The following is a 14,970-nucleotide window of genomic DNA, read 5'->3' on the forward strand; positions in this document are numbered from 1 at the left end:
TAGAAAGAATAGAATAGAATAGTAACCCTGGATTTGTGAATCGGCGGATTTGAAAACCTGCATAGAACTGGCAACAAACCTGCCGAAATAATGACTATCCTCAGACAGGCATGTTTGCTGAAACAACAGGTAAATGGATTGAATTTCATAGGCAAAAATGGATTGTCAGGAATATCATCAAATTGCGATATGGAGGATTATGATGTCTCTCACCAGACATGACATAAACATACATAATACAAAATACATAAACAAAAACATTAAAGCAAAAAACAAAAACACAAACACGCAATCATACTACACTCACTCACTCACTCACTCACACAAAACCACACACACAGGAAAGTGAAAAAACAAACAAAAAAAAACTACAAAGACATACCTCCCAACTTTCATCATGCACAAGGAGGGACATTGGCGCTGCATAGCTGTGCCCCACCGGAAAAGGGGGTGTGGCCTCTGGGAAGGGGGAATGGCTCGCGATCGCGGCACTCCCAGTTTTCGTCACTGAGGGGGCATGCTCAGCGCTCTGTGAGACGCTGGCATGCCCCCTTTCCCTCTGACTCCCTCTATTCACAGCCTCCCAACTGCCCCCCCCGCGGGACACTGTGGCCCGCGGATGGGACAGTCCCAAAAAAATGAAAGAATTTCTGCAACACCACTTGCACTCCTCACAAACTCACAAAGTGAAAGCAGCCAGCTGTCTGTGAGGCCCATTTATCATACAATATTTGTGGCTATGTCCCTGAAAATGGGTATTTTCGGGGGCTGGCCACAAATTTTATGTACACCGCCCAATGGGGTTCATTCCGAGTTGATCGCTCGCTAGCAGTTTTTAGCAGCCGTGCAAACGTATTGTTGCCGCCGTCCACTGGGGAGTGTATTTTTGCTTTGCAGAAGTGTGAACGCCTGTGCAGCAGAGCGCCTGCAAAATCTTTTTGTGCAAAACAAGACCAGCCCTGTAGTTACTCTTCGTGTGCGTCGATTCTAACGATGGTGGGACGGCTTTTGAAGTCCCACACCCGCCCAGCATTCGCCCAGCCACGCCTGCGTTTTCCCCGACACGCCTGCGTTTTTCTAAGCACTCCCTAAAAACGGTCGGTTGACACCCAGAAACGCCCACTTCATGTCAATCTTCCTGCGTTGTGCCGTGCGACTGAAAGCTACGCTAGAACCTGTGCAAAACCACAAAGGACTTTGTACCAGTACGTCACGCATGCGCATTGCGGTGCATACGCATGCGCAGAAATGGCGATTTTTAGCCTGATCGCTGCGCTGCGAACAACAGCAGCTAGCGATCAACGCGGAATGACCCCCTATGTAAGAAGGAGGGATCGCAGAAGGTATCTCTGGAGTCCCGGATACTGCACGCGATATTAGAGATATTCAGTGCGCCAATGAATCAGGCCCAATGTCCTATAGGTACAGAAAAGGATGCCTGTATTGTCCAATATTCTGCATTCACACGTCACACAGAAATCTAGGCGTTAGGTGCAATGTACAGATGAAGCTCTAGGTGTGCGTGCTCCTGTCCCGCACATCTGCTGAGCACTTTATACCATGATTTTTATAATCTCTACAAAAACAGGGAATATCAGCATAGACACTGAGCAGAGGTGTCAGCCAGACAGACACTGAGAATCATCATTTCCAGAGGGCACGACAGATTCTGTAACCACAGTGTGTTAGCAATATAGCAGTCGGTCACTTTACACAGCTCCTGACAGACGGGGCTTCAGTCTGACATGGTCACTGTCATATCCACCAGCTGGACTAGAAGCTCGTGGCTGATCCTACCTTCTCCAGCTGCTGAATCCCCTCTTCCACTGAGCACACGGACGCCAGGGTCCTGAGAGCCGGCAGGTAAAGGCAGTTAAAACGATCTTGTCGGCAGATTTTGAACAGTGCGACGACCGCACCTTCCTGCAAGACAGTAAATAGTAGTAAATAATATGCAATACGTGCATGAACACTTTTACAAAATATATATATACAGTATATATATATATACTGTGTGTGTGTATATATATATATATATATATATATATATATATATAGTTATTTCACACGGATCGGCACTCACCTAACAGGTGGTAAACTGCTCCGGTGCCCTCTGGAGATCCATTTCTATAAACGACAACATTCCATTCAGCGGCACTCGGAGACTTGTGCAAAATCGTAAAAAGTGCTTTTAATATGTCATAATACCAATTTGCATTCCAAAGTTTCGGGGCATAAACCACCCCTTTATCAAGGTGAGCACCTTGATAAAGGGGTGGTTTATGCCCCGAAACGTTGGAATGCAAATTGTTATTATGACATATTAAAAGCACTTTTTACGATTTTGCACAAGTCTCCGAGTGCCGCTGAATGGAATGTTGTCGTATATATATATATATATATATATATATATATTTATCTACATTGAATGAACAGAGGAAGTTATGTGCAAAAACCATAAACAATGAGCATGTGTCATACCACTGTAACAATGTTTTATAATCGCAGGATAGTAGGTGTCTTATGCAGATCAGGGACCGGAGGTAACGCAGTGCGAGGCGGCCGGAGTTCCGAGATTCTGGACGAACTTGTATGTTTTTTTTAAGCAGCAATCATTTACAAAGCAAAAACAACCTGTTTTTTCTCTTGTAAATGATTGCCGCTTTAAAAAAAACCCATACAATTTCAGCCGAAATCTCGAAGCTCTGCCGCCTTGCACTGCGTTACATCCGGCCCCACATATCTAACAATAAAATGGAATATCAAATAAACACTTTCTAGTTTTGCATAAGCGTTACATTACAAACTGTAAAGTATAGGCACAAATACCACGACTTGCATTTTATATAAAGGATGACGCGTTATACCGTGCACTTGGCAAAGGTTGATGCATTGGATGAATGGGCATCTAGAGGTCGGATTCAATTATGCTCGATCCCTACCGTGTGAGGTAAATGGCTTGTGTTTTAATACCAGAGCAATTCAATTGCTAGCCCTTTTCTTTGTGTGGTAAATTCATGGCCAATGCATATGTATGCACAGATTCCGGCATAACTGTCCGGAGTTATGGGTTAACGCGTTCACGGCGAGCGCGATACTTACTATGGATGCTGTTTGAGGCTCAAGAGGGGCTGAACAGAAATCTGCGTAGAGTGCAGTCTACAGGCATGCTGCGGACAGCCATTGGCACAACTTCACAGCTGATTGCAGCTTCAAGGTTAATTGAATCCGGCCCTAAGTATTGTTAAATTACTTTTTGGTTGTCCATATGGCAGATACAATGGAGAAACGATGACAAATGTCCCTGCCTGTCACTTCTCTCTGACTCTTCCATTACTTCCCTGTCTGTCATTTCTCCAGCAGTCTCTCGGTTTACTTCCCCTCCTGTCCCTTCTCCATCAGACTCTCACATTACTTCCCTGTCACTTCTATATCTTTCTCTCTGTCACACTATTGCTTTTCTCCTTCTTTTCCCCAGAACTCGCCCACGTCCTCCTGAATATCTCCTAATTCCTTGTAAGCCTGACAAGAGAAGTCCAATCCGTGCACAAACCCTTCCATCTTAATGGCCAGCAGAGCCGCCACTCTCTCTGGTAACCTGGGGTGGCCATTCCTCTGCTGTTATTATTATTAGAGCTGGCTTTCCCCTGTGATAATATTATAGTCATATTATCTTTTCAACATATCTATTCTAGAGCACAACTGGTTCTAAAATGCAGACTGGTTTCTAGTCCCAGTATATTGGGGCTTCTTATTAGAGGTACACTATTTAACCTATATATGTAGTTTGTCAGATGCAGACATTGAAACTCTCCCCTGTAGGTCACCGCGTTCTCTATCTGCCTCTCAGCCTGCAGCTGGACAGTGAATGACTCTCAGTATGCTGATTGGTGGATGGCTGGAACTATCCGCCAATCAGAGAGCTGACAGCCAGTCACTGCATGGAAGCATGTGGACAGACAGCGTAGTACCGCAGTACTGGGATGTTATGATTTTTTAATTGGTTACCATGAAAGCCCTGATAGTTATTATAGTACAGTAGACTATATTCACACTGATCCTACCAAAGTCTCAAACACTCTTTCTCAAATGGCGTAATAATAACTACTTCTATGTACAGTAAATAACTGTAAAAAATAAAGTGTTAAACACAAGTAAACAACATGCGTCCAATAAGGAAAGCGACCTCAGCCGCTGCAGACGACTTTAATAATAAGTCTGATGTGGGCGCAATACCTCTATGTACACAATTGACTTTTAGCATTTGTAAATACCATTTTAATTAAAACTGATGAAAAAGTCAAAATGGGATTTGTATTAATTGAATCTGCTTCACAGAACGGAGACACTGATGCCTAATTATACAGTTGTTACTACGCAAGTCGCTAGATGTTGGTAATAATAGGCATTAGCTGCCTGTGAAAGAGTTCAGTCTGATATGTAAGCCTGGGTAGTTGCAGATGGTCACTGAGTTTATACTGTATGATGCAGTCCATGAGCGTAATAAGCAAGTTTTATATTTAAAGCGGACCCATCACCTACCTATAGTGCTGACGGCTACTATGAGAGTGGGACCAATAGCTCAGCCAATCAAATCACTAGCAAATATTGGTGCGTCATGACTCAGTGATGTCACTAGTTTATAGTGAAGGGATTGGCTGTAGTGTCAGGATTACTGGCCTAGCCTCCAACACATGACGGTAAGGGAATGAGCCTTACATCAAGATAACATTATAATATTACAACTTCAATGTAATAAACGGGTCATGGTATTTATTCCGCACTCAGTGGCGTTTTTACATTCACTGGCTTTGTGTGCTGTGTGAATAAATCAGCATGACACTAAGTAAAATTAATGTTCCATGTAGTATGTATCTAATTACAGCACATACGATATATGTAGCACAGCGACAAAATATATATCCACTTATTATAGAGATGCTGCAGCGTAAAGTGAATACATATGGTATAAAATAGCTTTACTTGTTACCACAAAGCCTCATGCACCACAATATAATTTCATAAGCCGTCATATAGCCTGCAATACCTCTCATGTAACCTTACTGTATATACCTATATATACCTGGCATATTGTAACATACGTCTATATACTAGGCATGTTTTTTAAATTATTTTTTTGAAGCCTGATGGGTGTGCTCTAATTCACCCAGTGCAGTGCAATAACTATCCTGGAGGCTTCGGACACTCCCAAAAAGATTGCTTGGCCTTGTTTCTCCCCAGCCCCCAGGAGCCAAAAGGCCCCAAGGGAATGTTTGAATCTCCTTTAGTCAAAGCTATAAGGGACCCCTTGAGTTCCCCCAACTCCCAGACCCAAAAGTCCCCTTAGGGGGGCTAGGATCTTCGGGCTTCCCTCCACCGCAAGGCTTGGGGTCACCCCTTTCTCCTTAGGGTTGTCTAAAGCTTCCCCTTTGAGAACGGATTCTTCAGCTGTCCCCAGAAGGAGTGAGACTCAGAAACTTGGGAAGGGGGCAGCCCATAAGGGTCTCTCCCAAAACCCCACAAATGTGACACACAAAAATTAGGAATTTGATACCTACCGGTAATTCCTTTTCTCGTAGTCCGTAGGGGATACTTGGATGGTATTAGTACCATGGGGTATAGATCGGGTCCATTGGAGCCTGCCACTTTAAGAAATCTTCAGTGTGTGCTGGCTCCTCCCCTCTATGCCCCTCCTGCAGACTCAGTCTAGGAAAACTGTGCCCGAGGAGACGGACATACTTTGAGAGAAGGAAAATAGGCAACAACAGCGGTGAGGCAACAAACCAACACACAACAGTAACAAAAGATAGCAATGCTAACCAGAACAGGAAACAGGGACAGCAACAGAAGACCCAACCAAGAAAAACTTGTAAGCAGGTAACACGAAGCACTGAGGCGGGCGCCCAGTATCCCCTACGGACTACGAGAAAAAGAATTACAGGTAGGTATCAAATTCCTATTTTCTCTAACGTCCTAGGGGATACTGGGATGGTATTAGTACCAAGGGGAAGTCCCAAAGCTCCCAGAATGGGTGGGAGAGTGCTGACACCCCTGCAAAACCGCCTGACCAAATTGACAGTCTTCCATTATTTCAAGTCCACCCTGTGTAAAGGTTCAAACCAGTCCGATTGGAGAAAGGTCAGGACGACAGTGAGATCCCACGGAGCTGTGGGAGGGACAAAGGGTGGTTGAATGCGAGGGACACCCTTTAAGAATGTCTGTACCTCCGGAATTACAGCCAGCTGTCTCTGGAAGAATATGGATAGAGACGAAATCTGAACTTTGATGGAGCCTAGCCGTAGGCCCATATCCACACCTGCTTGCAAGAAAAGCAGAAAACGGCCAAGTTGAAATTCCACAGTAGAATATTTTCTACCCTCACACCAAGAAACATATTTCTTCCAGATACGGTGGTAATGCTTTGACATGACCACCTTTCGGGCTTGTACCATAGTCGAGATAACCCTGGACGTAAGACCCTATTTGGCTAGAATCTCCCTCTCAACTTCCACACCATCAAACGTAGCCGCAGTAAGTCTGGATAGACGAACGGCCCTTGTTGAATAAGTTCCTTGGGAAGCGGTAGAGGCCAGGGCTCTTCGGGAGACATGGTCAGGAGGTTCGCATACCAAGCCCGGCGAGGCCAATCCGGGGCAATTAGAATTGCTTGAATGTTTTCCTTTTTGAGCCTTTCTAGAACTCTGGGAATGAAAGGAATTGGAGGGAACAGATAGACGAACTGGTAAGTCCACGGCGCCGTCAGAGCATCCACCGCTGCAGACTGCGGATCCCTTGTTCTGGAACAATAGCGACACAGCTTCTTGTTGAGGCGAGAAGCCATCATGTCTATCAGCGAGCAGTCCCAGCATTGAACCAGCTGTTGAAACAACTGAGGGTGAAGGCCCCATTCCCCCGGATGAAGGTCGTGCCTGCTGAGGAAGTCTGCATCCCAGTTGTCCACTCCCGGAATGAATATGGCCGATATGGCCCTTGCGTTGGCTTCCACCCAGAAGAGTATCCTTGACACCTCTCGCATTGCAGCCCTGCTTTTTGTTCCTCCCTGACGGTTTATGTACACTGCCGCTGTGGTGTTGTCCGACTGTACCTGTATGGCTTGATGTTGGAGGAGAGAGGAGGCCTGTAAAAGGGCACTGTAAATCGCCCTGAGTTCCATAACATTTATCGGGAGAGAAGACTCCTGACTCGACCACCTCCCCTGGAACTGAGCCCCTTGGGTCACAGCCCCCAACCGCGGTGGCTCGCATCCGTTGTCAACAGAGTCCAAGACTGGGTTCCAAAACTCTGACCCTCCACAAGGTGAGAGACTTGCAACCACCATAACAGGGAGATCCTTGCTTTTGGTGACAGGGATATTCTCTGGTGCATGTGCAGGTGAGACCCTGTCCACTTGTCCAGCAGATCCAGCTGGAATGGACGGGCATGGAACCTGCCGTATTGGATTGCCTCGTAGGAGGACACCATCTTGCCTAGGAGTCGGATGCAAAGGTGCACCGAGATCTTGCGGGGCCTGAGCACAGAGAGGACCATAGCCTGAATTGTCAAGGCTTTGTCCATAGGGAGGAATATTGTGTGTCCAGTATCATCCTATGCGATGGTTCCAGGTGTGATTTTCTGAAATATAGGATCCATCCATGGTCCGTAAGAAGACGTGTAGTCAATTTGATGCTTTGTAACAGATGTTCCCTGGACACCGCCTTTATGAGGAGATCGTCCAAGTAAGGGACCATGGGGGTCATTCTGAGTTGATCGCTTGCTAGCTACTTTTTGCAGCAGTGCAAACGCATAGTCGCCGCCCACTGGGGAGTGTATATTTGCTGTGCAAGGGTGAGATCGCCTGTGTGCAGCTGAGTGGTATGAAAATAGTTTGTGCAGTTTCTGAGTAGCTCAGAACTTACTCAGACACTGCGATCACTTCAGCCTGTCCTGTCCTGGAAATGATGTCAGACACCGGCCCTGCAAACGCTTAGACACGCCTGCATTTTTCCAAACACTCCCAGAAAATGGTCAGTTGACACCCATAAATGCCCTCTTCCTGTCAATCTCCTTGTGATCGGCTGTACGAATGGACTCTTCATTAAATCCATCGCACAGCAACGATCCGCTTTGTACCTGTACAACGCATCTGCGCATTGCGATGCATACGCATGCGCAGTAGTGACCTGATCGCTGCGCTGTGAAAAACGGCAGCCTGCGATCAGGTCGGAATGACTCCCTATGTTCACACTCATCATGCGGAGTTGCAGCATCATTTCCGCCATAACTTTTGTGAACACCCTCAGAGTCGTGGAGAGGCCAAAGGTCAAGGCCTGGAAATGGAAGTAGAAGTCCTGTATTGTGAATCTGGAATAAGCTTGATGAGGGGGCCCTATCGGGATGTGCAGATATGCATCCTTGATATCCAAGGATACCAGGAATTTCCCTTCTTCCAGGCCCAAAACCACCACTTTTAGAGATTCCATCTTGAACTTGAACATACGTAGATACAGGTTCAGAGATTTGAGGTTCAAGATTGGCCGTACCGAACTGTCTGGTTTTGGTACCACAAGCAGGCTTGAATAAAATCCCTCGCTTCTGAGAAGAGGAGGGACCGGAACAATCACCTGAATAGCGTCCTGCAAGGTAACTCTTGCTACAGGTGAAGCTGGTAAGCCTGACCAGAAGAATCTGTGAGGAAGGAGTGCGATCCCTCCTAAAGGGTCCCGGCAGGACTCCGCCCATACCTGGCCAAAATAATGCAGTCGAGCACCCTCCTGGGGCCAACCGTCACGTGGAGGGCTTTGTGGAGGCAGATCCTGAAGTCTGGTCCAGTGATCCAGCAGCCGCTGGTCTGCAAGATTTACCTCTATTTCCTCTAGCTGCATTTGAAGCACCCCTGGCCCTGCCTCTAAACTTGGCCAAATGAAAGGACTGTAGGGAGGGACCGGGGTAAGGACGTCTAGCCAGAGGCACAGCAGATGGCAAATAGGTGGACATACCTGCCGTTGCTTGAGAAATCCACTTGTTTAGTTCCTTCCCAAACAAGGCATCCCCAGTGAAGGGAAGATTCTCCACGCCTTTTTTGGAATTAGCATCCGCTGTCCATTGTTGCAGTCGCAAAGCTCTGCGGGCGGAGACTGCCATAGCCGTGGAATGGGCATTAATGAGGCCTATCTCCTTGATTGCCTCACTCATGAAGTTAGCAGCATCCTGTCTGTGTTGCGGTAGAGTCATGATCTCATCCTGAGGCATAGTGTCAAACCCCTCAATTACATTACCAGACCATTTGACCATGGCCCTTGTGATCCAACCGCCAGCAATGGTGGGCCTCTGTGCGACTCCTACTGCAGTGTAAATAGATTTGAGTGTAGTCCAGGGGTGGGCAATTATTTCAGCTGAGGGGCCACTTGACATTTCCTGTCAGTATCCGAGGGCCACATACAAAATAGCAGCTCGCCCCACTTGCCAAAAATATAGGGACGTGGCTTCATGTGGAAGGGGTGTGGGCAAAAAATAATACAGATTCATATTAGGCTGCACAATAGTCTCCATTATTCAAATTGCGCCACACAGCGCCACTTACACACATTACACCAGGTAGAGCCCCTTTTACACACATTACAGCAGGTAGAGAGCCTTTTTTACACATTAACATTATACTTAGAATAATTATTGTGCAGCAAGCAAATTATCCAGTGTGTTATGGCCCCTGGGGAAAGGTGTGACACGGTGACAGAACAAGGTGGGGGTGACACGGTGACAGAACACGGTGGGGGTGACAGAACACGGGGGGGGGGTGACACAGTGACAGAACACGGTGGGGGTGACAGAACATGGGGGGTGTGACACAGTGACAGAACACGGGGAGGGGGGGTGACAGTGACAGAACACGGGTGTGTGACACGGTGACAGAACGCGGTGGGGGTGACACGGTGACAGAACACGGGGAGGGGGGGTGACAGTGACAGAACACGGATGTGTGACACAGTGACAGAAAACGGTGGGGGTGACACAGTGACAGAACACGGGGAGGGGGGGTGAGAGTGACAGAACACGGATGTGTGACACGGTGACAGAACACGGGGGGTGTGACACAGTGAAAGAACACGGGGAGGGGGGGTGACAGTGACAGAACATGGTGGGGGTGACACGGTGACAGAACACGGGGATGGGGGTGATAGTGACAGAACACGGGGGTGTGACACAGTGACAGAACACGGTGGGGGTGAGAGTGACAGAACACGGATGTGTGACACGGTGACAGAACACGGGGGGTGTGACACAGTGAAAGAACACGGGGAGGGGGGGTGACAGTGACAGAACATGGTGGGGGTGACACGGTGACAGAACACGGGGATGGGGGTGACAGTGACAGAACACGGGGGGTGTGACACAGTGACAGAACACGGGGAGGGGGGGTGACAGTGACAAAACACGGATGTGTGACACGGTGATAGTACACGGGGGGTGTAAAACAGTGAAAGAACACGGGGAGGGGGGGTGACAGTGACAGAACATGGTGGGGGTGACACGGTGACAGAACACGGGGAGGGGGGTGACAATGACAGAACATGGGGGGTGTGACACAGTGACAGAACACGGTGGGGGTGACAGTGACAGAATACGGATGTGTGACACGGTGACAGAACACGGGGGTGTGTGACACAGTGACAGAACACGGGGAGGTGACACAGTGACAGAACACAGGGAGGTGGCACAGTGACAGAACACGGGGGTGTGACATAGTGACAGAACACAGGGGGGACAGTGACAGAACACGGGGGGGTGACAGTGACAGAACACGGGGGGTGACACAGTGACAGAACACGGGGGGGTGACATAGTGACAGAACACGGGGGTGTGACATAGTGACAGAACACAGGGGGGACAGTGACAGAACACGGGGGGGTGACAGTGACAGAACACGGGGGGTGACACAGTGACAGAACACGGGGGGGTGACATAGTGACAGAACATGGGGGTGACATGGTGACAGAACACGGGAGGTGTGACATAGTGACAGAACACGGGGGGTGTGACATAGTGACAGAACACGGGGGGTGTGACATAGTGACAGAACACGGGGGGTGTGACACAGTGACAGAACACGGTGGGGGTGACAGTGACAGAACACGGATGTGTGACACGGTGACAGAACATGGGGGGGGGGGTGACACAGTGACAGAACATGGGGAGGTGACACAGTGACAGAACATGGGGAGGTGACACAGTGACAGAACACGGGGGGTGTGACATAGTGACAGAACACGGGGGGGTGACATAGTGACAGAACACGGGGGGGTGACAGTGACAGAACACGGGGGGGTGACAGTGACAGAACACGGGGGGGTGACAGTGACAGAACACGGGGGGTGACACAGTGACAGAACACGGGGGGGTGACATAGTGATAGAACATGGGGGTGACATGGTGACAGAACACGGGAGGTGTGACATAGTGACAGAACACGGGGGGTGTGACATAGTGACAGAACACGGGGGGGTGACAGTGACAGAACACGGGGGGGTGACAGTGATAGAACATGGGGGTGACATGGTGACAGAACACGGGAGGTGTGACATAGTGACAGAACACGGGGGGTGTGACATAGTGACAGAACACGGGGGGTGTGACACAGTGACAGAACACGGTGGGGGTGACAGTGACAGAACACGGATGTGTGACACGGTGACAGAACACGGGGGGGGGTGACACAGTGACAGAACACGGGGAGGTGACACAGTGACAGAACACGGGGAGGTGACACAGTGACAGAACACGGGGAGGTGACAGTGACAGAACACGGGGGGTGACACAGTGACAGAACACGGGGGGGTGACATAGTGATAGAACATGAGGGTGGCATGGTGACAGAACACGGGAGGTGTGACACAGTGACAGAACACGGGGGGGGTGACATAGTGACAGAACACGGGGGGGGTGACAGAACACGGGGGGGTGACAGTGACAAAACACGGGGGGGGGGTGACATAGTGACAGAACACGGGGGGGTGACAGTGACAGAACACGGGGGGTGACAGTGACAGAACATGGGGGTGACATGGTGACAGAACACGGGGGGGGGTGACACAGTGACAGAACACGGGGGGGGGTGACATAGTGACAGAACATGGGGGTGACATGGTGACAGAACACGGGAGGGGTTGGTACAGCGAGAGCTAAAGATCTCTCCCCCAAACCTAAAAACAGTCTGACGCCACTGTCCGGCCCGCACACACAAATACACACACTGACACAAACACACACACACACACACTTTCTTTCACTTTTCCCATTAACTTACTGATCTGGCTGGCAGTGGCAGGAAGGATGGATCTGTAGCAGTCTGGCTCTTGTCCCGTGTAGCTCCGCCCCCTGAGGTCCCGTGTAGCACCGCCCCCTCTCCGGCACGTAGCCCCGCCCCCTTCTCAGCTGAACACAGCCGTTGTCACTGGGGAGTCTGGAGGCCGGAGGAGGAGGCTGCTACAACGCAGCAGCAGGGGAGAGAGGCGCCGCTGGCAGCTTGGAGGTACTGCAGCTCAGAGCAATGACAAGCAGCTCAGCCGGTCGGGCCGCTTGTCATTGCTCGCTGGTGGGAGGCAGTGGGCCGGGCAGGATCGGTGTGCGGGCCGCATCCGGCCCGCGGGCCGTATTTTGCCCACCCCTAGTGTAGTCTCAATTTTACGGTCAGCAGGGTCTTTAAGGGAGATAGCACCAGGTAGCATAACCTTATGTGACATCCTGGACACTGAGGTATCAACAATCGGAGTGTTTTCCCACACCTTCCTATGCTCAGGAGGGGAAAGGGAAGGAATTCAGCAACCGCTTAGGGGTTTGAAATTTATTGTCAGGATTAGTCCACACCAAAAGTGTGTTTAATTCCCTGGAGACAGGAAAAGTTGCAGTAGATTTAGGTTTTACATTAAAAAACAACTCTTCATCAGGTTCTGTCTCTTTATCTGGTATATTGAGAGATTTCCTAATAGAATATATTAGGGCTTTCACACCCTGAGACAGAGTATTGTCACGAGTGTCTACTTCCACTTCACCCTCTTTCAAATCTGCCATTTCATTTTCAAAGTCAGACTGGAGTACATGTGGGAGTGCGTTTATGTGAGACAAGCAGGGGGGGCTGAGAAGACGGTCTGCGGTCAGCAGCATTGACTAAAAAAACATCAACAGATTTTTTAAGCATTTCTCTTTCCTGTCTGGCAGTAGCCAATTCATAATTAATATTAGCTATCATTCTCTTAAATGAATCCAGCCATTCTGGCTCCTGAGTACTCCCCGAGAAGGGAGAGAGCACTGATTACATAACAGAGATCCCCCTGGAGAAGCGGAAAACTTTGTGTTGCAGGACGGACACACAGCCTTTTTGCCAGACATGCTGGTAAAACAGAACACACACACACAGTAGTACTAGTGAAATAACACAGTGGTAATGGAATACACAGAACCCCAGACAGCCTGAATGGAGTGATATAGAGACGGATGAGACCAGCACACAATGCCACAACAGCTAAAGCAGTGATTTGCCGGGCTTAAACCAGAGCCTTAGATAAGGCAACTAGTTTTCTGACAATATATATGCTCCACCCCTTCTCTAAATCCCCCTGGTACTAGTACAAGGTGACTTTTGGAGGATCTCTGGAGGAGCAGCGCCTCCCTGCATGAAGCCTGGAGTCTAAAGCAGCAGGAAATGGCGCCTCTGAGCCACTGGCCTCGCTCGCTGGGAAGCCCCACCAACGAAATGGCGCACGGCCCCTATGTGTAATTATACTGGCAGTTAACGCCAAATTGCAGAAAACGGGGTTAAAACCCCTTTCTGTACCAGCGCCAGTGTTGGTGTCCGCAGCTGGCACCGCAGCCAAGTGCCCGCTGCCCCCTTATGCCGCCACTGTAACTAGGGAACCACTAACCGGGGGCAGGTGTCTGTACTCACCATACCAGCGTCTTCAGCATCTGTTAGGGGTGGTGGCATGCTGTAGGTGTGCGTGCACACCCTGGGGTTAATGCGAAGAAGCACCTCAGGAGCTTTGTCCTGTCAGCGGTGATCCGGACCATTAACCCTATAAGAGGTTGGTGCGGTCCTCCCCCCAAGTCCCATGACGCAGGCAGACTGGTTGCCAACCAGTGCTGCCTGAAAATAATAAACTAACATAAATTTCTGAAGAAAACTCTCTGGAGCTCCAGAGAATGCACCCGGCTCCTTGGGCACATTTTTCTAAACTGAGTCTGTAGGAGGGGCATAGAGGGGAGGAGCCAGCACACACTGAAGATTTCTTAAAGTGCCAGTCTCCAATGGACCCGATCTATACCCCATGGTACTAATACCATCCCAGTATTCCCTAGGACGTTAGAGAAAAAACAACCCAAAAAAGTGAACTGAACAGTCCAAAAGAAGTGCAATAAAAAAGTATTAAAAGGATAAAAAAAATGATTCGTGCCCCGGCCAGAAGGTTACGGCAAAGGAAATGTGGTGCATCCTGAAAAAAAAGTGCATAGTGCAAAGTGCCATACTAGTGCAAAAGTGTGCCCCAACACTAGTGAATTTTAGGACACCCCTGGCTCAGGCGGCACCAGGGGCACATAACACCTCGGAGTGAAATATGCAATGAGGAAGTCATTTTTTTCAATTGAAATGCCTTTTAACAGACAGCCATGGTATAAATCAGCCGTGGCCAACCTGTGGCTCTTGAGCCGCATGCGGCTCTTTCTTTATTCAAATGTGGCTCCCGACACTCAGTCACCTGACCACAACAGATCCTGGAAACTGGTGCACTCCAACCAGACACACAGCAGCACTACGGCGACTGAAAACTGAGGGAGCCAGATACTGGGCTGTAGTGATACAGGAGGGTGCTGTCTGGAGTGACACATGGAGGAGCGGAAGTGTATTATGTGAATATGGCTTTTTCAATATATTTTATGTGGATCTGGATTTTTTTATTATTTTATGTGGAATTGTCTTTT

General features: G+C 48.9%; 1 protein-coding gene across 2 annotated transcripts in view; it reads right to left on the reverse strand.

Moving 5' to 3' along the window:
* INSC (INSC spindle orientation adaptor protein) overlaps positions 1 to 14,970 on the reverse strand; it is a 587,592-nt gene that overhangs the window by 207,303 nt on the left and 365,319 nt on the right. For both annotated transcript variants that reach the window (XM_063946474.1, XM_063946475.1), the window contains exon 7: positions 1,798 to 1,923. In XM_063946474.1, the coding sequence (XP_063802544.1) occupies positions 1,798 to 1,923 (126 nt within the window). The remainder of the gene's footprint in view (positions 1 to 1,797; positions 1,924 to 14,970) is intronic.

Source organism: Pseudophryne corroboree, chromosome 11, assembly GCF_028390025.1.
Source record: "Pseudophryne corroboree isolate aPseCor3 chromosome 11, aPseCor3.hap2, whole genome shotgun sequence".
Taxonomy (NCBI): domain Eukaryota; kingdom Metazoa; phylum Chordata; class Amphibia; order Anura; family Myobatrachidae; genus Pseudophryne; species Pseudophryne corroboree.